At 51.3% G+C, this 22,916-nt stretch overlaps 9 protein-coding genes across 9 annotated transcripts; 3 read left to right on the plus strand and 6 right to left on the minus strand.

Annotated features, from left to right (window-relative positions):
- Positions 1 to 472: 472 nt before the first annotated feature.
- Positions 473 to 4,609, minus strand: N7477_008214 (Elongator subunit IKI3; the record flags this gene model as incomplete). The annotated part of the gene is made up of 6 exons (XM_056969877.1): positions 473 to 546; positions 575 to 1,474; positions 1,530 to 1,809; positions 1,859 to 1,992; positions 2,052 to 2,655; positions 2,738 to 4,609. 6 exons carry the CDS (start codon positions 4,607 to 4,609, stop codon positions 473 to 475), a joined length of 3,864 nt encoding a protein of 1,287 aa, XP_056819909.1.
- A 440-nt stretch (positions 4,610 to 5,049) lies between these two features.
- N7477_008215 (cytochrome c oxidase VIIc family protein) lies at positions 5,050 to 5,398 on the minus strand (the record flags this gene model as incomplete). The annotated part of the gene is made up of 2 exons (XM_056969878.1): positions 5,050 to 5,075; positions 5,227 to 5,398. 2 exons carry the CDS (start codon positions 5,396 to 5,398, stop codon positions 5,050 to 5,052), a joined length of 198 nt encoding a protein of 65 aa, XP_056819910.1.
- Positions 5,399 to 5,717: 319 nt separating this feature from the next.
- On the plus strand, positions 5,718 to 9,044 carry N7477_008216 (ATP-dependent RNA helicase MTR4; the record flags this gene model as incomplete). The annotated part of the gene is made up of 4 exons (XM_056969879.1): positions 5,718 to 6,641; positions 6,707 to 8,194; positions 8,245 to 8,810; positions 8,864 to 9,044. The coding sequence occupies 4 exons, from the start codon at positions 5,718 to 5,720 to the stop codon at positions 9,042 to 9,044; spliced, it is 3,159 nt and encodes a 1,052-aa protein (XP_056819911.1).
- A 667-nt stretch (positions 9,045 to 9,711) lies between these two features.
- N7477_008217 (cut8/STS1 family protein) lies at positions 9,712 to 10,736 on the plus strand (the record flags this gene model as incomplete). Its single annotated transcript, XM_056969880.1, has 2 exons — positions 9,712 to 9,787; positions 9,874 to 10,736. The coding sequence occupies 2 exons, from the start codon at positions 9,712 to 9,714 to the stop codon at positions 10,734 to 10,736; spliced, it is 939 nt and encodes a 312-aa protein (XP_056819912.1).
- Positions 10,737 to 11,719: 983 nt separating this feature from the next.
- Positions 11,720 to 12,982, minus strand: N7477_008218 (DUF3984 domain-containing protein; the record flags this gene model as incomplete). Its single annotated transcript, XM_056969881.1, has 1 exon — positions 11,720 to 12,982. One exon carries the CDS (start codon positions 12,980 to 12,982, stop codon positions 11,720 to 11,722), a length of 1,263 nt encoding a protein of 420 aa, XP_056819913.1.
- Positions 12,983 to 13,605: 623 nt separating this feature from the next.
- Positions 13,606 to 14,928, minus strand: N7477_008219 (uncharacterized protein; the record flags this gene model as incomplete). Its single annotated transcript, XM_056969882.1, has 2 exons — positions 13,606 to 13,916; positions 13,968 to 14,928. 2 exons carry the CDS (start codon positions 14,926 to 14,928, stop codon positions 13,606 to 13,608), a joined length of 1,272 nt encoding a protein of 423 aa, XP_056819914.1.
- A 994-nt stretch (positions 14,929 to 15,922) lies between these two features.
- Positions 15,923 to 17,049, minus strand: argB (ornithine carbamoyltransferase; the record flags this gene model as incomplete). Its single annotated transcript, XM_056969883.1, has 2 exons — positions 15,923 to 16,021; positions 16,045 to 17,049. The coding sequence occupies 2 exons, from the start codon at positions 17,047 to 17,049 to the stop codon at positions 15,923 to 15,925; spliced, it is 1,104 nt and encodes a 367-aa protein (XP_056819915.1).
- A 324-nt stretch (positions 17,050 to 17,373) lies between these two features.
- N7477_008221 (uncharacterized protein) lies at positions 17,374 to 20,126 on the plus strand (the record flags this gene model as incomplete). Its single annotated transcript, XM_056969884.1, has 4 exons — positions 17,374 to 18,160; positions 18,211 to 19,155; positions 19,230 to 19,726; positions 19,785 to 20,126. 4 exons carry the CDS (start codon positions 17,374 to 17,376, stop codon positions 20,124 to 20,126), a joined length of 2,571 nt encoding a protein of 856 aa, XP_056819916.1.
- A 1,578-nt stretch (positions 20,127 to 21,704) lies between these two features.
- On the minus strand, positions 21,705 to 22,722 carry N7477_008222 (acetolactate synthase regulatory subunit; the record flags this gene model as incomplete). Its single annotated transcript, XM_056969885.1, has 3 exons — positions 21,705 to 21,882; positions 21,939 to 22,042; positions 22,108 to 22,722. 3 exons carry the CDS (start codon positions 22,720 to 22,722, stop codon positions 21,705 to 21,707), a joined length of 897 nt encoding a protein of 298 aa, XP_056819917.1.
- Between the last annotated feature and the right edge of the window lie 194 nt (positions 22,723 to 22,916).

Genomic DNA, 22,916 nt, shown 5'->3' on the forward strand with positions numbered 1-22,916 from the left:
ATCCCGAATGGTGTACCTCGCGTATTCCGGCGCGGTTGTTATCTTCAGGGGAAGGACCTGCTTTAGGGTCACGGGCCTATGCAAGGCGGACTCCGACGGGCGAGCCCTTTGGGAACCTAGGACAACATTGGGGATTCCGGCTTTCCAACGGCTTTGGCTGGGTTGGAAATTGCTTGGCTTACTTCGTTTGGGCTCGCGATGTTACGATTGCTTAGTCGGACGGAATGTGGGATCTTGAAGACCTTGGGACTTGAGCAAGTCACGACTGATGATCTTGGGAGCCTCTTACTTAATTTGGAAGGGTCTTTTAATGTTGGTTAACTTTGATCGCGGTCTGCATCGCTTTCCCCAGACAGCCACGAGGAGTTTCAAGGGTCCCTGGTCCTGACAAAAGACTACTTACTATGCATTAGCCCGGAAAGATAGGATCACAACATGCAACATCTTGAATATTTGAATTCTTTTTATCAGCTTAAACAAGCAGAGACGATTTGCTCATCTCCTTGACGACAGGTACTGCTTTGGGAGTGCCGCCCGTCACAATGCCTGAGACTCTCCGCAAGAACGCGCGCACCACCGGAGAGCGGGGGCGGAGGCTCGATCGGGTTTCCATCCTCATCCTCATGATTCTTGTTCTCCACCTGCGGTACCTCAAACACGTCGTCTCGGCAATCAGCACACATTTTCAAGACATCCTCCAACGCCTTCTCAACGGCTGCTGCACGCTCCCGCATACCACGACGGAGCAGTGCATCCACAAGAGCCGAGGCCTCCCCCACAGCCGAGTTGACACGCTCAATGAGTCGTCGGATACTGTTGACCAGGTATTCTTCTTCGTACACAGTACCCTTTCTTCCCTTGGCACGCTTGCGCTCTTCACGTCGTCGGGTGCGAGACGTCTGCCGAGATGCTCCTGTTTTGCCCGTATACCGGGTGAACATTGTACGACCGGCTAGGGTAGTAGCTTCAGTGGGAGCAAGTGAGACATTGTCAGGGATATCGACACCACCCTCGCCGCCGGTTGGGTCACCTCCGTAGAAAGCAAGAGGGTCGGCAGCGCGAAGCACGCGGAGTTCGCTGACTCGGGGAACCTGGGCATTGAGCTGGTTCTTGCAGTCGGCGAGCAGATCGGTCATGGAGCCCATGGCCTCGGCCAGCCCGGTGTCTACTATTTCCTTAACAAGGTCCTTCTTGCCATTCAGCGTCAAAAGGCGGGCGGCGTCGGCGAACTTAGAGCCGCGGCACAGGAGCCGGGCAGCGGTGACAACGTCATTGAGGTGCTCGGCGTAAATAGTTGCTGCTCCAACGTAGTCGCGTGCTTCATCTTCCAGGTTCGTGGCTACATCGTTGATGTGATTAGTGAGAGCCTCTGGTGACAGATCGGCCATCATCGCGCAGTAGAGCGATTCGCGCCACATGTGAGCTACATGGTAGCATTGGTAAGCCTGATCGTAACGTCCGAGTGATTCATAAGCTGGGTACTATGTTAGCTAGAATGTTTCTTTTATGGGAATGAATTCTTGACCCACCGATTGCGGCATCCTTGTGTTTCGAGTCCCCTTGAAGGTACTCGGCATACAGTTGAGTGATCTCTCTCTGTTCCTCTGGGTTGTACTTGTAGAGTTCAAGAGCCTCTTTGTACAGGACATGGCGAACAACGTAAGCGCGGATCTCTTCGTGAGCATTGATGGCAAACAAGTGTTGCAGAGCCTTGGCGAATCGAGAAAGATGATTGTCAATTTCAAACTGGCGCCGAATCTCAGGAAGCGTCTGCAGCTTTCGAAGGAATGGAAGGTACTCTCTAGGATCCTGTAAAAAAGTGAGAAAAAGGCACGTACTTTTGGAAGCTACTACTTACCATCTGCGCTTGTTGAGCAACCAAGAGAGTCAGCTCGAGGTCATACAATCCCAAGGCATGGGAGTAGAGCTGGCGAGCATCTGTCAAAAAGCACATGTGCTCAACAGCATCATCTGCCTGCTCGGGATTTTGCACTATATCCTGCACGTTAGCGTCCATACCAGATTGGATCATGAGAAAACCAAAAACATACCTCGGAGGTGAGCAACCAGGCGTAGACCGGCTTCCAGGTCAGGCGGGGATTTGCACACATGTGCAGTCACCAGGTTCTGCAGATTAGTGTCCACACGATCCTCAAGCACTTCAAGGAATGCATCACAAATGGAGTTGACTTTGTTGACTCTGCTGGATTGCTTCATCAGACCTGTTGACGATTGGCTATCGGGTTGAGCAGCAACCGCGGATTCAGTCTTGGATATCCTTAAGGTGTCCTTATACAAAGTCTGTGAAACATCTTCCTCCTTCAAGCGTGAGAGGAAATCGTCGATAAACTCAATCTTCTTGACCTGATCAACGAAGAGCTGAACGCTCTCCATAAATTGCTTGGGGGCGTAGTCGTGGAGAATATTCATATCCACCATCTGGCTACGACATGCCAGGAATGCGGCCCGATAGTTCTTCTGGTCGATGAAAGTGCGAATTCCAGCCAAGATCAGGGCACGAGGGTAGATGGTTTCGATGTTTCCTCGGGGTGCCTGCAGAACAACAGCAAAGATAGAAGGAATGACCGAGACCAGCTTCGACCCACGCTCGATGCTTCTGCAGCGCTCATCGGTTTCTGGGGTATCTTCTGGAACCTCCATGTCGTTCACGTGGTTCAGATGAATGAATTTCAACAAGTGTTGCGATGTAGTGTAGATCAGGGTGGGCCGAAGTCACCAGGAAGGACGTGCAGTTCTTCGCCAGTACTCGATTGTTGGCGTACAAGGTACCGGTCCTCGTCATAGAGATCAATACGCGCTCTTCCTCGCTGATTGATACAGCACGAGCCCAATTTGTGTCAACTATAGGGCCTTCCAGCCAAGGAGCAATGTTGACTTGTTCTCCCTCAATAATACCGATGCTCGAGTAACTGACAGGACGTCCATGCTGAGAGGCATGTGCAAACCACAAAGATTGGTGTCCGATACCGGCAAAGATAAAGGAGATTTGCTCTGGCTCTACTGACTGATAAACGACTCGAGATTCTCTGGTCTCCAGAGTGGTCCGCTCAATGTGGTCAGTATTGGGACCACTATCCTTGAGCACGTACACTTCCGTTTCGCCAACAAACGCAATTTGCCTGGGCCGCATAGCCGGGGCATCAGACAGAGGATAGCTGGATTCAAGAATTGGCATAGGGACCGGACGGCTCTTTAGGGACCACAGGAAAACGGAGAAGCTCTTCTCCGTGAGAACAGCAATACGAGCGCCCGACTTGCTGAAGGCAACATCGATGATGTTGGAGTCGAGAGGCAAGTCATTGTGAGCCATTGGAGGCGGGACACCGGCCATTCGAAGGGGCGTGAGCTTCAAGATCTTCCCATCAATTACTGCAGCGGCTCCAACATCTTCCGGAATCACAGTGGAGCCATGATGGATGTCAAAAACGTAATCAATATCCAGAATGGAGCTTCTAGATCCAATAGCCATGCGGAGAGATTTCTCTTGGTGCCAGTCAAAGGAAAATGGGTGCTTAGCATCAGATCCGGCCACTATGGGGACCTCCTGTTTGAGATAATAGTGGTAATTACCCATAGTCCAGAGCTGAATACGGTCCTTGAACCGAATAGCGAGCACGGTTGAATCGACGTTCCATGACAGCTGGATCTGCGATGCCCATGATTGCCGTTCCTCTTCTGTCAGACGGAGGGTGAATTGGCCATGACGAAGACCATTTCTTTCAAAGAACACAACATCGATCCGGTCATCCAACCGCTGAATTCCAGCGATGAGGCTCCCATTTGGACGCCAGCTAAGAGCACTCTCGAGTCCATCCACAGGTTCGCTAACGCTGTCAATAGTGCCCTCTCGTGAGTAAACTCGAATGGTGCGACGAGCTCCTTCCTCGACGCTGTTCACGGCAACATAAGCGCCGTCGCCGCGCCAGGTGATAGTGGTACTAAAATCGTCGTTGCTGCTCAGTTTTCCTTCATCCACATGCTCTGGCACGGTGGGGTCACGCATCGCTTTAGCTCTTTTGCCCTGGAATTGGGTCTCTTTCTTACCCCAGCCAACAGACACATGCTGGGAAGCTTTCAAGTCTGCCTCGGTGAAGGTGATCTCGGCCACATTCTCGAACTCCCGAGTCATGTACAGAAGCGTCCGAGCTCTCGTCATGATAGCCAGAAGCTCCTCATCCGGGGACCATGAAGCAGCGGTGATTCCAACATCCACAGAGCCCAAGATTTCAATTTTGTCCTCGCCGGGGAGGGGTTCTTCGCGCACAATGATGATATCACCGCCCTCCAGCACCAGACAGGCTGAAAGGTTATCGGCAAAGTAATGCAAAGAAAGTACACGGTCACACATTAGGTCTGGCAAGGGGCTTGGCGCATCCCAGGATGCGAGGCACTCAAATACATCCGTGCTCAATGGCTCCGCGGAAGTCACCTCAGGGCGCTTCCTGCGCAGCTCAATGACTGCATTCTGCTCTGACGGGCCAAAGGCGCAAATAATCGAGTCAGAAGAAGTGTCCCAAGCTGTAGCAGTCAAAGGAAGTTGGCCTTCAACTTGCGTCTCCTGAAGACGCACGCTCTTGAGGTTGCGCATATTCGGTGGTGGGTATCACTTTTTTTTCTACCAAGTCCCTTGTTTCTACCCCGCCATGGGATGGCAGGACCGGAGAGATCTTGGAGCGAAGAACTGAAAGAGCTCACGATCAGAGAGATCAGATCTCTGAGGGATGAAACGTGATAAGCGTGGAGCTGGTGGATTGTTGCTCACAGCGAGCTGTCTATCAACGCCAAACCAAAGATTTTTGATTTTCCACATCCGCTCAGCCAATGACTTCATCCATATTTCAACGTCCCTTGAATCTACGATTTACAAACTCTACGCAACGGCAATTGACTGGTTCGTGCAGTAAATGAAAAGCCAATGTTATTCTCTAACTTTGTACATAATATCCAACAGCTTCGACGTCTGGTTTAAAGATTTCCGTCGCGAAATAGTTCATGCTGCCCTTGGGTGACGAAGGCGTGTGAGACCGTTTACTTGGTCTTATAGGTTTGCCAGACTGGAAAGAAGGGTCGTTAGATTCACGTAAGCCCAAGACCCAGAAGGTTAGGAGCTTACCAGCAATTGCGAAAGGAGCACCGAAGCCAGTGACTAGATGAATCTTGTGTCAGTCCTGAGAGTCTATACTCGGACAACGGCGGTTGACAAACCCATGAAGGCCCAGTAGCGCCAGAAGAAGTGCTTGGTCAGAGGGTTGAAGGGGATGTTGGTGCGAGGACCCTCAGCGTAGTGGTAGGGGCTGCCCAGCTGGGCGCGGCTGGTGGAGAAACCACGACGGGCAACAGTGGCCAGACGGGCGCGAGCGGCGGCGGAGGCGTACATCTTCGTAGAGTCAATGAGATTGCCGCGACTGCAGTTGTCTCAATTGCGATTCAGAGCACCTACCGTGGAGGTAATGTGAGAGGAGAGCGGACGATCGGAAATGGACGGAGTCAGTGTGAACATCGCAAGGTGCGGAATGGGACGATCCATGTCACGGGACTCAGCATCCCGTGACCTGCCAGATATAGGTTAGCGTCATCCGCTGTTTATCTCCCACCGCCTTCCGTATCTGGCTCCTTCATTTTTCATCGAAAAAAAGTGCCAGTTCTCTATCGTCAACTCAACTTCTGTGGTTCCCTGTCAATTTTGACCACTGGAGATGGACGAGCTCTTTGACGTCTTTGAGGATACGCCTCAGGCGCCCAAGCCCTCGGGTAGCGCGCCGAAGCGTGCCAAGAAGGACAAGAGCAAGAAGCGTCAAGCCAACGGCGATGTCAAGATCCCTGATGAACAACCAGTGGTTGAGGAGACTCCGGCTGAGGCGCCTGATGTTGAAATGGAAGATACTCAAGAGAGTCCTTCCGTGACTGCGCCGCCGGAAACGAAGCGCCCTCGTCTTGATCAAATTCCCGACGCCGTTGTTGCCGATACATTCGAGACCGAGCAAGAACGCGAAATCGCAACCACTGCCGGCTTGGGAGGCACAGAAGATTCAACACACATGGTGGTATCCCACCAAGTCCGTCACCAAGTCGCAATTCCCCCGAACTACCCGTACATCCCGATTTCGCAACATCAGCCGCCAGCAGACCCCGCGAAGGTTTATTCTTTCACTCTCGATCCTTTCCAGCAAGTCGCGGTTTACTCGATACAGCGTGAGGAGAGCGTCCTGGTATCAGCGCATACTAGTGCCGGAAAAACAGTGGTTGCCGAATATGCAATTGCGCAAAGTTTGAAGAACAATCAGCGTGTGATATACACCAGTCCAATCAAAGCACTGAGCAACCAGAAATACCGAGAATTTGCGGCAGAGTTTGGTGATGTCGGTTTGATGACTGGCGATGTGACTATCAACCCAACCGCTACCTGTCTGGTCATGACTACAGAGATTCTGCGATCCATGTTGTATCGCGGTTCCGAGATTATGCGTGAAGTTCAATGGGTCATTTTCGATGAGATTCACTACATGCGTGACCAGAACCGTGGTGTTGTTTGGGAAGAGACCATCATTCTTCTCCCGGATAAGGTCCGCTACGTTTTCTTGTCTGCCACCATCCCCAACGCTATGCAATTCGCCGAATGGGTCACCAAGATGCATAATCAGCCCGTTCACGTTGTGTACACCGACTACCGTCCCACCCCCTCCAGCATTACTTCTTCCCCACTGGTGCCGAGGGTATCCATCTTGTCGTGGATGAGAAGGGAGTGTTCCGTGAAGAGAATTTCCAGAAAGCAATGGGTTCTATTGCGGACAAGAAGGGCGAGGATGTTGCTAACCCCAATGCAAAGCAGAAGGGCCGAGGCAAGGACAAGAAGATCGCTAAGGGTGGCAACCAGGGTCCATCCGACATTTTCAAGATCGTGCGGATGATTATGCTTAAAAAGTACAACCCGGTCATTGTTTTCAGCTTCAGCAAACGAGAGTGTGAAAACGGCGCCCTTCAATTATCGAGGCTTGCATTCAACGATGATTCTGAGAAAGAGATGGTGTCCAAGGTATTCGACAGCGCCATTGCAATGCTCTCGCCGGAAGATCGGGCACTACCTCAGATCCAGCACATTTTGCCTCTTCTTCGGAGAGGTGTTGGTGTTCACCATTCAGGGTTGCTACCTATTCTCAAGGAAACTATCGAGATTCTCTTCCAGGAGGGTCTCATCAAGGTCCTGTTCGCCACTGAGACTTTCTCTATCGGTCTCAACATGCCTGCCAAGACTGTCGTTTTCACTAGTGTCAGGAAATTCGACGGAACTAGCCAACGTTGGGTCACCCCGTCCGAATTCATTCAGATGTCTGGTCGTGCTGGACGTCGTGGTCTCGATGAGCGTGGTATTGTCATCATGATGGTCGGTGAGGAGATGGACCCTGTGGTTGCTAAGACGATCGTGCGTGGTGAACAAGATCACCTTAACTCTGCTTTCCACTTGGGTTACAACATGATTCTCAATTTGATGCGTGTGGAAGGAATCTCACCTGAGTTTATGCTGGAAAGATGTTTCAAGCAGTTCCAGAACACCGGCAACGTTTCCGGCTTAGAGAAGGAGCTCCATGAACTTGAAGAGCAAAAGGCCAATATGGCCATCGAAGATGAAGGGACCATCCGTGAATATTACGATCTGCGCAAGCAGTTGGATGGATTCGCTGAGGACGTTCAGGCCGTCATTAGTCACCCCAACTACGCACTTCCCTTCTTCCAGGCTGGCCGTCTGGTCCAGGTCAAGGATAAAGACCAAGACTTTGGCTGGGGCGCCGTTGTGAAGTACACCAAGAGACAGCCCCCCAAGAATTCCACTGAAGAGATTCCACCAAGCAAGGAATACATTGTGGATGTCCTGCTAAAGATTGCCGATGGGCCCTCCGTGGGAACAAAGACGTTCCAAGATCTTCCCCCGGGTGTGCGACCGGCCAAGGAGGGTGAGAAGTTCCGTATGGAAGTGGTTCCCGTTGCAATTGGCTGTATACATGCTATCGCGCATTTGCGCATCTTCCTTCCCAAAGATTTAACTTCAGTTGACTCGCGCAATGGCGTGAAGAGAGCTTTGGATGAAGTAGCCAAGCGATTCCCCGATGGCTATGCCCTTCTAGACCCCATTGAAAACATGGGCATCAAGGACGAATCCTTCAAGAAGCTGCTACGGGTAAGTAGTAAGCCTGTGTTCTACAGGAAGTGAGCTAATATGTGCCACAGAAAATCGAGGTTCTGGAGTCCCGTTTGCTTAGCAACCCCTTGCACAGCTCGCCACGCTTGCCGGAGCTGTATGAGCAATACGCCGAAAAGGTCAACCTTGGAACCAAGATCAAAGAGATAAAGAAGAAGATAACCGATGCCATGTCTATCATCCAGCTCGATGAGCTGAAGTGCCGCAAACGTGTGCTTCGCCGATTTGGATTCATCAACGAGGCAGAGGTGGTGCAGCTTAAGGCTCGTGTTGCTTGTGAGATTAGCACTGGTGACGAACTTATGCTTGCTGAGCTCCTGTTCAACGGTTTCTTCAACAACCTTACTCCTGAGCAGTGTGCGGCCGTCATTAGCTGCTTTGTCTTTGAGGAAAAAGTCAAGGAAGCTCCGGCCTTGTCCAAAGACGAGCTTGCGAAGCCTCTTAAGGAGATCCAAGCACAGGCCCGCATCATCGCCAAGGTGTCACAGGAGTCCAAGATGGCTGTCAATGAAGATGAATACGTCCAGAGCTTCCACTGGGAATTGATGGAAGTTATCTACGAGTGGGCCAATGGCAAGGGCTTTGCTGATATCTGGTAAGCATCCACCTCTTTCTCTATGAGTTGCGCACCACTAACTTGAAGATCAGCAAAATGACCGATGTCTATGAGGGTAGCTTGATCCGTGTGTTCCGCCGGCTGGAAGAGTGCCTTCGACAGATGGCACAGGCTGCCAAGGTGATGGGCAGTGAGGACCTGGAGAGCAAGTTCGAGGAGGCGCTCACGAAGGTGCGCCGCGACATTGTGGCAGCCCAATCTTTGTACCTGTAGATACGATATCCCCTGCTAGTTTTCACGGAGTCAAAAAGAGATTCAATAACAATCTCATGGTCATGCCGAGCTTCCTCTTCCTTTCCTACTGATAGGTCCAATGTATGTCACCTGAACGCAGAGGCTTGAGCGGGTATCACCGGCAGGAAAAGAACGCTTTGTGTAGTATCCTAGTAAGATGTCTGGACACAAATCCCTTATAAGAGGAATATTAGTACGTATTAATATCTGAAGATGAAAAAAATACTAGGGATAAAAAGAATGGATAAAGAGATTTCGAAAGGGTTCTAGATGAAACTTCTTAGCTCGGTACATCTACCTACAACTTCATTAATTCTGCAGCCACCACTTGACACGTAATGCTCCCGATTGGTAAAATTGTAGGTAGTAAGCAAACTGAATGATCTGGCGAAGTCGATAGCTCATTTATAAACATTCTCTGCCTCGTATTGCAGGGAGACGTGGCCTGCAACCTCGAGAAGTCACCTTAAACCTGCGCAGTCGGACTGTGTTGCCGCCCGCAACGCCTTTCTTTTCTCCACCGCTTCTCTTCTCTCCTCTCCTCCCCACCTCACCCTGTGTTGGGCACCTTCATTTCCCGAGCCTTTCCTGTTGTGCTCGTCATCTATTCAGCTCAGCATAATCATATTGCCATCCGGCTGTCATCATGAACAGCTTGGTGGCCACGCCTCCTCTCCCTCCTCACTTCTACGAGAACCCTCGATTTTCTCCTTCCCGCATAAGTACGGTATCCCCTTGTCAATCATGTGGATTTTAAGAGCTTGGAAGTAGCTTTGAGGACAATTTTACTGACTGAAAACCCCCCCAGTGTCCACGCCTTCATCATCCTATACCAGCCGAAAGCGGAAAGCCGACGACGAGGGCAATGATCACGATGGACGCATGTCCGCCTCTCCTACCAACTCGCCTGCTTTCACTCCTCGCCAACTCCCTTCCTTCCGAAATATTAAGCGGTCTCGACCCAACGTCTCGGGCAGGCCTCTCTCCCTGCCCCGCCTCCTAGAAACTTTGGACACCGATGCCTTACGAACAGTGGTGCGAACCATGTGCGAGCGCCACCCTCAGCTCGCCGACGAGGTGGCCCAAACCTCTCCAAGACCCAGTGTCTCGTCTACGCTGCAGGTGCTTAGAAATTACCAGGCAGCACTTCAGTCGTCATTCCCCCTGGGTGGCAACACGGCGTCCGACTATGCGTACAATCGAGTCCGGCAGCCACTCACGAACCTTCTTGAAGCCCTGAGCGACTTCACACCCAACTTCCTCCCTCCCAACGAGTCTCAGCCTTCGGTTTCACTGAGCTACCTCGACGGGGCGACTGATATCATTCACGCCTTGCCACGATGGAGCACACCACAGAACAATATCGAGCGGGACTCGGCTTATGACGAAATCGGCAAGGCTTGGGTCCTGGTGATTCGAGAGGCAGCCAAGCGTGGCGGAGGCATTCAGCTGCAGTACGGTGGCTGGGACCAAAAGCTGGCTAAGCACAACCAAACGTCGGGCGGCAAGCTTCAGGGTGCCGTCAACGAGATCGGCTCAAGCCTGGGATGGATTAACGGCCCAGATTCACCTTCTCACGGCCCAGGTGGCAATGAGTTTGGCTCTATACGTGATCAGCTCCTGTCCGGGACCTACGGCCTCGGAACGCCGGTCAAGGTTGGACCCTGGTGAAGGGTGACGCAAATCAGCAACCTCTTTTTCCAATAAGCGACATGACGATCCAACGCAAAACCTCGCATCACAACCACACGCGCACCCCATGTCACATCCACAACATTTTTCCCGGCTTCGCCTCGTGCCTGACGGTCTCGTTCACGTCCCCGACCGCACAATTTACTGACGTATGCCACGATCATGATACCTCCTGCATGACCTTGAGAGAAACTACCTGGTCTCAGATTGGCGTTTATAGTATGCAAAGGCGAATAACCCGACATTTTTCTTTCTTCCTTCTCTTCTACTGCTCAGGTTCTTTTGGAAGCTGAACTGTGTCCTTGCCTTGCCTTGACTTTCCTGACTTCCTGAATTTCCTGACTTCCCAATTCCCATTGCACTCTCCAGCCGAATACTTCTTTTCCTCTCATTCGTATGTGCTTCTTCCTCTTATCTTGTACCCAGTTTTGCCCCGCGGCTTGATCCTGGTTGGTCTCTCGCTCCACATTTTCCTTATTTTGACTTGCTTTATCTCATCGCAACCTCGGATGGCAAACTTCGTTTTTCCTAACCTTTTCGGCGCTTCCGGGAGTCTTGTATATCCTTTCGCTTGTGATTCTGTTTCTCTTGATCTATTTGCGCAGCTGTGCAGTTCTTGGTATATCCGATGCTGTCATGATATAGTTCAGTCAGGAGAGAGACCTTCGTCGGGCACCCCTTCGATACTCATATGCATCCATCTCCCCCCCCCCCCACAGATCATCAATCGGCTCCCTGCTACTATGAAGCTAGCTTTTAGAATCCATTTGCACCGAGAGAAGAATATAGGCCTCAGATCGTATTTTAGGCTGAATCGTAGAAAGCCCTCCCCTCTCCCACCACCAACCTAGTCATTTAATAAAAGGTCCAAAAGGATGGAAATGACCGACAAATTCAGGCCAAGCCTGAACGGGGTTCCTAGTCTCCAGGGCTCTCTTCAACTCATATTAATGCTCTTCAACTCATATTAATGCCCGTTTAACAACTCGCAATAACCATGATGCATCCTCCCATCCACCCTGTGCACCAGGCTTCTCGACTTCAGCAATCGACTCCCCGTCCGTTTGCGAAAGACTATCCGCCTCATCCCCTACCGAAACTAGCGACAAATTATCATGCTGTAGCTCGTCATTTTCGCGCGAGTAAGGCTCCTCAAAGGTAACCGTAGTGGTTGTCGCTGCAGCCCCAATCCTCGTCGTGGTCGGGACAACAGGAGCAGGTAACTCGTCAACACCAAACAGCGTCCACTCAACCAAGCGATCAATCCAAGTTCCTAGGCCAAACCCACGCTCACGCGTAAGCCGCTGCAAATCAGCCTCGTCGATGTCATCCAGTGTTCCATCCGAGAAATCATCTTCATCCTCCGAACCTCTTTCTCCGTCCCAGTACTCTGACTCTTCATCTGAGATCCCTCTTTCCCGCTGCAATGCAGCTATCTCGGCACGAATCCCCTCATCCACGAAATCAGGCTCCATTCCACCTCGTCCGCGCACCTCGGGGCTAACAGTTCCCGTCCCAGGAATGGAAACTCGAGCCGACGAAAGCGGCAGAGATGTCATAGCCAGTCCAGCCCGACTACCCCGTCTACTTCCGCCACGGGAGCGAGAGTTTCGGCGCGACAAAGCAGGTGTAGAAGCACCGGACCTCGACTTAGCAGATGAGCTGGATTTAGTCCGGTGATGGTGACGAGGCGAGTCGGTCTCGTATGGCATTGAAACGAGACTTGTTGAGCTCTCGCGCTTGGAAAGCCAGCTTTGGCCCTTTTCCTCGCGGGTCGACGAGGCGAGTGCGATTCCTGCGCGGAGCATCCATTCTGCATCTGACTTGGATGTCTGGCTTTCGCTGAATGGGCGTGTGTGGGACGTGCCGTTGCGTTTCTTTATTTGATGGTGAAGTGGGAGAGCTTCATTCTTGCTGTGCAGGTTTGAATCACTAAGTATGCCGGAGCGGGTCGAGCTCTTGCTTCGAGTGTGGCGCGTGCGGGAATTGCTGCGTGAGTGGGAGAGAATGGGTGGAGTGCTGGGCACTGAGACGCTGGACAGGTATGACGTTCGAAGACTCTCTGTTTCGTCGCGTGGAGAGAAGTAGTCTGCTGGTTCCAGGTCGTCTATGGGAAAGCGCGGAGTGAGTGGAGCGAGGGAGATGTGGTGGAGGTTGGGGTAGGAGCGGCGGGAGCGAAAGCCACCCGAGTTGTTGAACTGAGAAACGGGTGAGCTGGGTTTCATTATGACAATGTGGTATTCTGTTAGTATACTTACATCCATGGTGGCCTGGGTTGAAGAGAAGCTTAGAGGAAAAGAAGGAGGAGAACCGTGGAAATGCGGAGTTGCCGCACGTGTTGGCATGTGAAAGTGACCGTGCGCGTGTTCGGTCGACTTCTTGCTCAAAGTCTTGTCTAGCTGGAGAAAAAACAAAAAGGACTGTGGTTGCTTATTTATCTTTTCCGACTACTCTGTTCAATCCGGACTTGGTGGCCTGGTTTGGGATGGGTGGCAAAGTTTCGATCTATACATCAGAGCTCATATATGACATGACCGAGGATCATGCAACGCCACAAAATGTATCCGGAGAGCTATACGTGGAGGACATAACCCCATGCATTTACCAATGTTTGACCATTCAGCCGTATGGCCATGATCGACGTTCGGAGCATATGGTTTTGTCAATTTGTTTCTGGCACCTACGTCACCAGCATCGAGCGCTACTCACCTTTCCACAAATCTACGAGTACCTACATTTACCTAGGCATGACGAAACATAGTTCAGACTCTTCAATTGAACATGAATGCTAAATCGTATATACAAATGCTAATATATACCCAGCACTTCCATTTGATCCCTGATATATTCAAACACGGGAGTCATGGAAATCCAGGACATCAGCTCCCTTGGCTCTCAAGTCCTCCAGCACGTTATACTCCATAATCCACTTCATACGCTCTCCCAAAGCAACCGGACTGAACTTGTCAGTCATCTGATCCGGTGCGTCCGAGCTAGCAAGCTTTCCAGCCTCGTAGCTAGTCTGTGTAACACGATCGGTCCTAGGCTTGCGCAAATCTTGATAGAACTTGAAAGCTCCTTCCAGATCCTCTCCCTTCCAATGACGCAGGATAGTCGCAAGTGCAATGCCCGACTCGATAGCCATACAAGTTCCTTGGCCTGTAACACAAGTTAGTAAAGCTTCTGTTGATATTGTAGCGGAGGACTTACCCTGGTGCGGAAGAGTGGAGTGAGCAGAGTCACCCAGCAGGATGATACCGGCATCCTTGTGGCCCATCTCATACCACTTATCAATTGGATCGCGCACGTAAAGAGCTTGCTTGAGCATCTTGCCGTCAGGTGATGCCTTACGCAAACCCTTGATAATATCCTGCACCTGCGGGCACCAGTCGCGAACATGCTCTTGCAGGCTCTCGATATCTGATCGAGACATCCAGCTCTCCGAATCCCAGGCCTCAAGCGGCTCAGTCATGAATCCAATGACGGCAGCTCGATCACTGTTAGTCTCCTTGTTTCCGATAGGTAGAATCAAGACATGTCGCTTAGGGCCACGGAAGTTGACAGTCTTCCGCAGTAGCTGGGCAGTCTCCTCCGGGAGGTCCTTGTAGTCGACAAAGCCCCGGTACACGACCTGGCCCGAGTAGTTGGGCGAGTCACCTAGACCCATATCCCGACGCACATTGGACTTGATGCCGTCGCATCCAATGACGATGTCGGCCTCTGCGGTACTGCCATCTTGAAAGTGCAAAATGTACGGTGCACCGGGAGAGTTGCGGTCGATTGAGGTCAAGTGCTTGCCGAGGTTGAGGGACGATTGGGGTACACGCTCCTTGAGAGAGTCCAAGAGGTCTGCACGGTGCAGCAGACGAGCAGGCGGCTTTGAGAATTCTTCAATGTGGCCCAGATATTCACCAGACTTATAGCTGTGATACTCCATGTAGCAGGGCAGCTTGCGGGACGAACGGCGTGTCATGCTCTCCTGCAGACCGAAGGCGTCCAAGACACGATTGGCATTGGAGGTAATGTTAACACCAGCGCCGACTTCACCAAACTGCGGTGCCTGCTCGTAAAGCTGGACATTCTTCAGCCCCGCATATAAGGCTGCGTTAAGAAAAGACATGCCGCCGAGGCCGCCGCCAACGATGGCGATGCGCTTATCTTCGAATCCCATGTTGTATACTGATTGGAAATGTACGTGTAAATAAAATCAAGAAGAACAGGTATGTTCAAGGTGCTCGTGTTATGTATCAGGTTATCGGCTTCTCCCGCCTGGACGTTGACCTTTCCGATCAACGTCTGGCTGGAGGTGACTTTCGGAGCGTGGGGAGTGTGGGGAGTGTGGGGTTGTTCTCTTCTTTGAGAACTCTTCCGAGTATGGACCTGCGGATATCCCGAGCGATCGCGGACGAAGAAGTGAACTATCTGTGCCTATAGCGCCCCCCACCTGGCGGTGAGCGCTATAGGCACAGATACAACTGCAGTGGATGGAGACCCACGTTATTCTGATGCTCATACTCTTCATTTTCTTGTGTTTCGTCATTGGAATATTTTGTCAACTTGCCTTGTCGAACTCCATCAATGCAAACTAATCGGATGCTGCATGTATGCGCAATAGACATCATCTATACAATCTAGCCTATGAATGCACCCCTAGAATTAGACTTGAACCGGAAGCTCCTTGCACACAATTATGGTCTGCTTCAGCCCAAGAATGTGACGGTAGCCTCTCCACCATAGGGATCGGAAGCCCCGCCATGTAAGTGGCGTTGACGCATCCGAAAGCTCCACCGGCATCGGATGGATGTCTCTTATTCAGCAGACGACCCGGAAGCGCCTCTGTCGGCACAAGAAATACGATTATCTAAGCACTCAAAGTGTCATTGGCATTTTTGGTCGAGTGGATTTCGTTCCGATAGCCTCAAGTCATCAATGCCGAACTTGCCGAAATTGAATGCAGTTAGATAGATTCATTACAATCATCAAGCTCGTCATTGGTAACTTCAAGGATGTTTCTATATAATGTCCCTTGCGTTGGAACATGCTTTTTTTGATGGTGAACAATTACATTTTGAAAGTTATGTATCCCCGCCTCAGTCAGTCCCGGAATATGTTTTGGAAATCGGAGTATGGAAATCGGAGTACTAGACTCCCTAGGCTCCTGGCCTTTACTCCACAATTTTGCCCTTGTTGACAACGAATCCTTCCAGAGCCGAGATAGCCGCCCACAAGCGGTTTTCGGCTTCGGGAATACCAGGGAGCGGTCGCTGTAGAAGACCTCGTCGCTGACCTCCTCGGGATGGCGGGGCAGGCAGTGCATGAACTTCCAGTTTTCCTTAGCACCGCCGCGAGTGGCCAAATCGGAAGTAATCTGGAATCCTTCGAAAGCCTTCATGCGCTTCTTAGCCTCCTCCTCCTGGCCCATGGACACCCAGGTATCGGTGACCAAAATATCGGCATCCTTGACCGCCTCTTCGGGAATGTTGGTCTGAGTGAGCTTGCCCGGAGTAGGCACACCCTCCCCGGCCCTCTTGATAACATTGAGCATATCTGCGGGGATCTCGTAGCCCTTGGGTGTAGCAACAGACATATCGACACCCATCTTGGTAGCACCGATAGCCAGATCGAAAAGAACGTTGTTGGCGTCGCCAACCCAGGCGATCTTGAGACCCTCCAGTCCCAAGCTGGAGACCTTATGCGCCTTGGGTGTGAAGGACTCGTAGATAGTGACGAAGTCGGCGATAATTTGGAGGGGGTGGTAAGAGTCGCACAGCGCATTGATGACGGGAACGGAAGAATCCTTGGCCAGATCAGCCACGTCGGAGTGCTTTGCGACACGCGCGACAATGCAGGAGACCATTGACGAGATGACGACGGAGGTATCGTAGACGGATTCGTTCACGCCAAGTTGAATGTCGTCCTTGCCCAGGAACATGGGGTGACCACCCATTTGAACGGTGGCGGCTTCTGTGGAAACACGAGTACGGGTGCTTCGCTTGTTGAACATCATGGCGACGGTCTTGCCGGAGAGCGAGCCGATAAGGCTTGTCGGAATAGCTCCGGACTTGATGGCTTGCTTGTGTGAAGAGGCATTGCGAACCAGGGTGGCAAACTCAGCGGGGGTCAGGTCAGCGATAGACAGGAGGTGACGGGGAGGAGACGAGGGAGTTGTCTGAGAGGCAAATCGTCGGAGTCCATTAGCCTGGAGAGTTCGAGGCAGGGTAGAGGTGGAGCTGGCCAATTGAGTTACGTTTTGGGCGCCATAACGGGCGGCAGCTTTGAGACCGCTAGCCATGATGGACTTTGGGGGTTATGGGAATGTACAGAGTGACAGTGCAGGTGCAATTGGGGAGGAGGAAAGGAATTTGGGGAGACCGGGCATATAAAGACAGAGTGGGCGCAATGACTCAACTCTAAAGCCCGGAGATAGTGGGACTGCCTTTTTGCCTTGTTGCCTTACTGCCAGGTGTTTGGGGTGTCGATCTCCACACCCCCCCATTATCTTGCTTATCGTCATCGTCATCGAGGGATTCCATCTCCTCTCCTCCACATTTCTGCTTTGTGTCTTACGAAGATAACTATTCACTGCTTGAACTCTTATCACATCAATCTGGCCATCATGGTGGACGAGGCGAGCCGGCCCTTGCTAGATGGCCAGGCCAGATCCTCTTTCGAGGCAGCCGGTCGTCCTGACCAACCTCGCCGATCATTTGAACTGTCGTCCGAGTCGACCCCTCTCTTACATCGTCGCGACGACGATATCAATTCATATGGAACAGAGCGGAGGCTGTCACAGTCGTCTGCTGCATCATACTTGGAGGACGGGTCCCCTAGAAAGGGAAGCCCGGTGCGATGGCCCACCGTTATCTCGCTTGCCTTGTTAACTACTGCCATCTTGGCAATTTTGATTTTTGCTTTTGCTGCACCGGCCGTGGTGAAAGAATATGCTCAACAAGCTGCTTTATTTAAACCGACCAAGCTATCTATAGATTCAACGACATCCGAAGGTGTTCGCGCTCGAGTGCAAGGCGAGTTTGTCATGGACGCAAGTCGCGTGAAGAGCAAGTCGATGCGCAACTTTGGTCGTGTGGCCACGTGGATTGCCAGAGAGGTTGAGACTGGGGAGTCCGATGTGGACGTTTATCTCCCTGAGTACGGAAATGTCCTTCTTGGTAACGCCACATTGCCATCCATCAAAGTTAATATTCGCAATGGCCATCACAACCACGTCGACGTCTTGGCAGATCTCAAAGCTGGCGATATTAAGGGAATACATGCAGTCGCTGTAGATTGGATGGAAGGGAGGCTAGGTCGCCTCAGCATCAAGGGAAGAGCAACAATACACCTCAAATCAGGCTTAATCGGCCTAGGAACCCAGATTATTACAGACACTATCACATTTGAAGGTGAGTTTACCCGTACTGACAGCCCAGACCACAAACTCACTTGCTCATAGAGAAAGACTTCCCTGCCTCACCAAAGATTGACGTCGTGAAGCTCAATGTTCGTGATGACAAGGGTGGAGCCATGGTAGTTGATGTCGTTGTGGCTGCGTTGATCGACTCTCCTATTGCTTTGACAATTCCCTCCCTTGGATTCGAGATCATGGTGCCTAATTGCTCCCCTGGTGATCCTTACATCATGGTCGCCGATGCGACAACCTCAGAAATTCAGGTACACCCTGGTGAAGCCACCGGTGTCAACGTTCGGGGACTTATTGAAAATCTCCCCAACGAACTCACTGCTACTTGCCCCGATGAGGAGGGCTCTCCTTTGGACTTCCTGGTTTCGAGTTATATGCGTGGCGACAAGACCACAGTCTTCATCCGTGGCGCAGATGCGCCTTCCGTTAACACACCTGGGTGGATTGTAGATTTCTTACGCAGCGTCACTGTTCCTCTGGAATTTACAGGAGGTGCATTTGATGATCTGATCAAGAATTTTACCATGTCCGACATGAAATTCTCCCTTCCCGACCCGTTCGCAGAACCGGGAGCCCCTGACTCGCAGCTTACCGTGTCTGGCCTGGTGAAGGTTCTCATCAACCTGCCGGAACAAATGAATTTCCACGTTGATGTTCCCAAAGTCCGCGCCCTAGCAAACGTCTTCTACGAGGGCGAACAGCTTGGAAATTTGAACATGGAAAAATGGCAAGACGCCAACTCGACCCTTGTGGTAGATCAGGACGGCTCTTCAGCGCTGCTGGTGGAATCACCAATCAAGGATTTACCACTGGAGGTCACAGACAGCAATTTGCTGGCACAGCTCGTCCAGGAAATGCTTTGGGGCTCCGGGTCTGTGGTGTTGCACGTCGCTGCCACTGTAGACACGAAGGTCTCTACTGGTCTTGGACGATTCGCTGTGCGGGGCATTCCCGCCGATGGGGATGTCCCTGTAAACAGTATGTTCTCAATGATCTGATAAGCTAGATAGTATAAATTGAGCCAAATTGTTCCTTGATTGACATTATCATAGCTCCTGGAACGTCGATTGATCATCTTCATCCTCGAGTCGCATCGATTGAACTAAAGAACACCACTGAAACCTCACTCTACGTCTCCACTCAACTGAACTTTACGAATCCGACTGACTACTCTGCAACGATTCCATTCGTGGATATCCTGATGCTATACAATGGAACAGCTCTTGCTCATATTGTGGCTCGCAATATCGCAATTATTCCTGGGAACAACACCCACGTCCCCATCGATTTCTCATGGAGCCCACTAGAAACTGGCGGTATCGATGGGAAAGAAGCTGGTAGAGCCTTCATGTCCTCTGTTGCCTCAGATCTAAACACATCAGTGACCCTCAAGACATACGAAGGAACATTTCCTTCCCTACCACATCTTGGCAAAGGGCTTTCTGCCGTGCCATTTGACGTTCCTGTGCCCCGCCAATCTACCCCAGGATCACCAGGAGATGGGGATGGAGATGACCACGGCGGCTCAAAGTTCATACAGGAATCAACGGTACGGGTCCCGCATTGAGACTAGAGATTGCCTTTACTGACCCAACACCTTACTCCAGATCCACATCTGGACTTCAACCGCCGAGTTCACTCTCTTTTCACCCATGGCCGACATGAGCATCCAAATCACATCACTCAACGCAACCGCTCTCTATGACGAAGATGAACCTATTGGCAGAATCAGCTATGACTTGCCTTTTGAGGTCCCGCCCGGTGTTTCGCACACACCACGCATGCCGGTTGATCTGGTGCTAGATGGAATTGGATATGATGCCTTGCGCAAGGCTCTTGGTCATTCATTACTGGTTGATGCGGTGGCTACAGTTGGATTCAAACTCGAAAATTATGAAGATGTTGTTAGCTACAATGGGTCCGGGATCGGAGCCAAGGTAAGATTTTAGACTGTATAAATCAGGCGCGGCTAAACCTAGATTTGGCTCAAAATGTTTATGAAAAGGTACTGGTTGGCGTTTGGGACATCAACTTGGGTATACGGAAGATGAAATACGAACAGATTGCTTTTAATGAAATTCTCTTGGTCCAGGTAGATCTGAGCACGCTCCTAGCCTTTTGATGCTAAGATTTGATTGTGGGTCTATACTAATTCTGTTGTGTACTAGCCCCGAGTCAGCCAAGGTAAAACCCGTAGTGGAGTATCGGCTCAAGGTAGACTCTCCCATGATGAAGTAAACAAGGGCCCTCAGAGATATTACTCACCGCCACAGTGCTCTGGCTCGTTTGTGTATGTATTGAACAGGCTTGCTATCGACACTTGTACCCACCCTGCTTACACAGCCCCGGCTTCAAGGTGGGCGATCAATACTGGTGAGCTAATTGAAAATCGAAAAACAGTACTCTGGCAGTGCTTCTTCCCGTGCTTTTACCAGAGTGAGCTTAGCTCTATTCAAAGAGAGGAGAGACTCAGATCCGTCCCGCGGAGCCAACGGAAACGCCAGCCGAGAATCTCATAGTGATGTTCATTTGCAGATGATCTTTGCCCCTACCGTGATCTTTTGTAGTCCAGATTCCTGGGGAGATAGCTCCCGAAATCTTAAGATTGGAAGAAGATTAGCAGTGTGATTATAGACAACAGCTCGTCAGATAATGAATTGGAGCTTCACAATCGCTTGAGCTCTCACATGCTTGCCCTGTCAATGAGTACGGTCCACATGTTTTTGCCGAAGAAACGTCTCTAGAAGATAGACACACAGCCGCTTGGATTGCAATATGTCGCAATATAGTAGACGGTTCCCAAGCGGGACCTGCAAAATACCTACGGTTCAATGGGTACATGAAGTACGGCTTTGCTATCTGGGAAGGGTAGTTGTCCAAATTAAGCCCCATTTCCTTAGCCTCAAGGACACTGCACTTTCAAGCAGGGTGTTTAGTTATTGGGGATGATGATGCGAATCTAGCTGCTATCTGTGCCTATGGCGGTGGGGGGCGCTATAGGCACAGATTTTAACAACTCTAAATTACTAGAGTGAACACTCATTGGGCTCCGCTGATTTTATGTGTGACTAATCCGAGTAGCTGACCGACCGGGGAGCTTGAGCCTGAGTCCGGGCTGACAACTGCGTGTGGCTTCTCGGTGAGACTTATTCCGAGTGTCCTCACGAGAGCGGCGGCTGTTCAGATAGCGAGACCAAATCTCACCTGTGTCGATTGTGCACTAAGGAGTATCAATCCAGATACTGGTCGACGTGCATGCGATTCTTTGAGTGCATGAGATGCCAAATGATTGCTAGCAGTCAGAAGACTTTTAGACTACTTTATTATCTAGAGCTGCAATCAAGCCTTTTTTGACATATCAAGATACCGAGAGTGTTGAGATTGGATGTTATACATCTTATTGAGGAACCTGACCTCCTATTAAGAGAAGCATTTCGAACAAAAATCACAAGCTTGAAGCAATGCGCAGCAAATAAACCAAATCATATTGGGTATGGATGTTTTTGAATTGATTGATGGAATGTTGTTTAACCAGGGGGCAGGGTGCTGGCATCGACAACGTCGGCGGCATCCTTCTCAATCTCCTCAGTGGGCTCGGACAGAGGGGAACGGGGCAGAGCCATGAGACCGGTACGGGTGGACTCGAGGATACCAAAGGGACCGATCAGCTTGAGGAAGGAGTCGATACGGCTGGGCTTAGCGGAGCTATTTGACAGTTAGCTATGACTCACGAGTAGATCATACTAGACATGGGTACTTACACCTCGACAATGCAGTTGTTGGTGCTGATATCCAGAATCTTACCGCCGAACTGGTGAGTCAGGCGGGTGATAGCATCCAAATGCTCGTGCTTGTGACGCAAGGCCTGGCTGGGAGGCAGGTTGCGAGGGTGATATTCAACTGCTTGAATCTCATGAGCATGGTGCTCACCCTGATTCTCGGGGTAGTGATCTCGCGGTGATGCTGGAGCAATTCCTCAAAGAACTCGGGACCCAGGATGGAGACTTTGGCAAGTAGAAGCTCGCGCTGGACCAGAGCAGACTCGGTGTAGTCCAGCACAGCCCAGACGGGAACAAGGTCATCCAGCTGACGACGAGCCTGCTCGACGACACCGTCCTGGCCCTGCAGCACAATGGTCATACGGGAGAGATCATCAACCTCAGTGTTGCAAACGACCAGACTGTCAATGTTGAAGCCACGGGCGGCTAAAATTCCGGACACGCGGGAGAGCACACCAGGCTCGTTCTGAACCAGACAGTTCAGGATGTGGCGCTTGGGAGGGTTGGTTGGTGGCACCGGGGTCTCGTACAAGATAGACGAGACAGCAGTGGGAGCATCCCACTGGGAAGAGGTGTCGGCAACCGGCAGGGTCAGAGGTGAGCGGCGGTGCAATGCCTTGTAAGCCAGAGCAGAGGTCGAGCTAGAGGAGGAGCGGATGCTCTCAAATCGGGGAAGCGCCGCAACAGTGCGAGACCGAGCGACGGCTGCTGTCGGAGACAGCAACGAAGCCCTCGCAGACAGCGTCAATGGGCGCCTGAAAGCCATAATGAGATCAGGACGAGGGTTGTGCGATGAATCACTCCAGGTTCTCCGGATTCTTTTTGCTCTTCCGACCTCGGCCAAGCTGACTCACCGCCCACTAGCCAAATCTGGCCTAGTGTCTAAATCCTAACACGTGATCCCGGGGTTTTCGATGATTGGGAATATCAATTCGAGTTTCGCTGATAAAGACAGCTGCT

This window comes from Penicillium maclennaniae (assembly GCF_028827695.1).
Source record: "Penicillium maclennaniae strain IBT 15551 chromosome Unknown utg000007l:1.0-4884863.0:1.0-4888362.0, whole genome shotgun sequence".
In the NCBI taxonomy this organism is placed as follows: Eukaryota; Fungi; Ascomycota; class Eurotiomycetes; order Eurotiales; family Aspergillaceae; genus Penicillium; species Penicillium maclennaniae.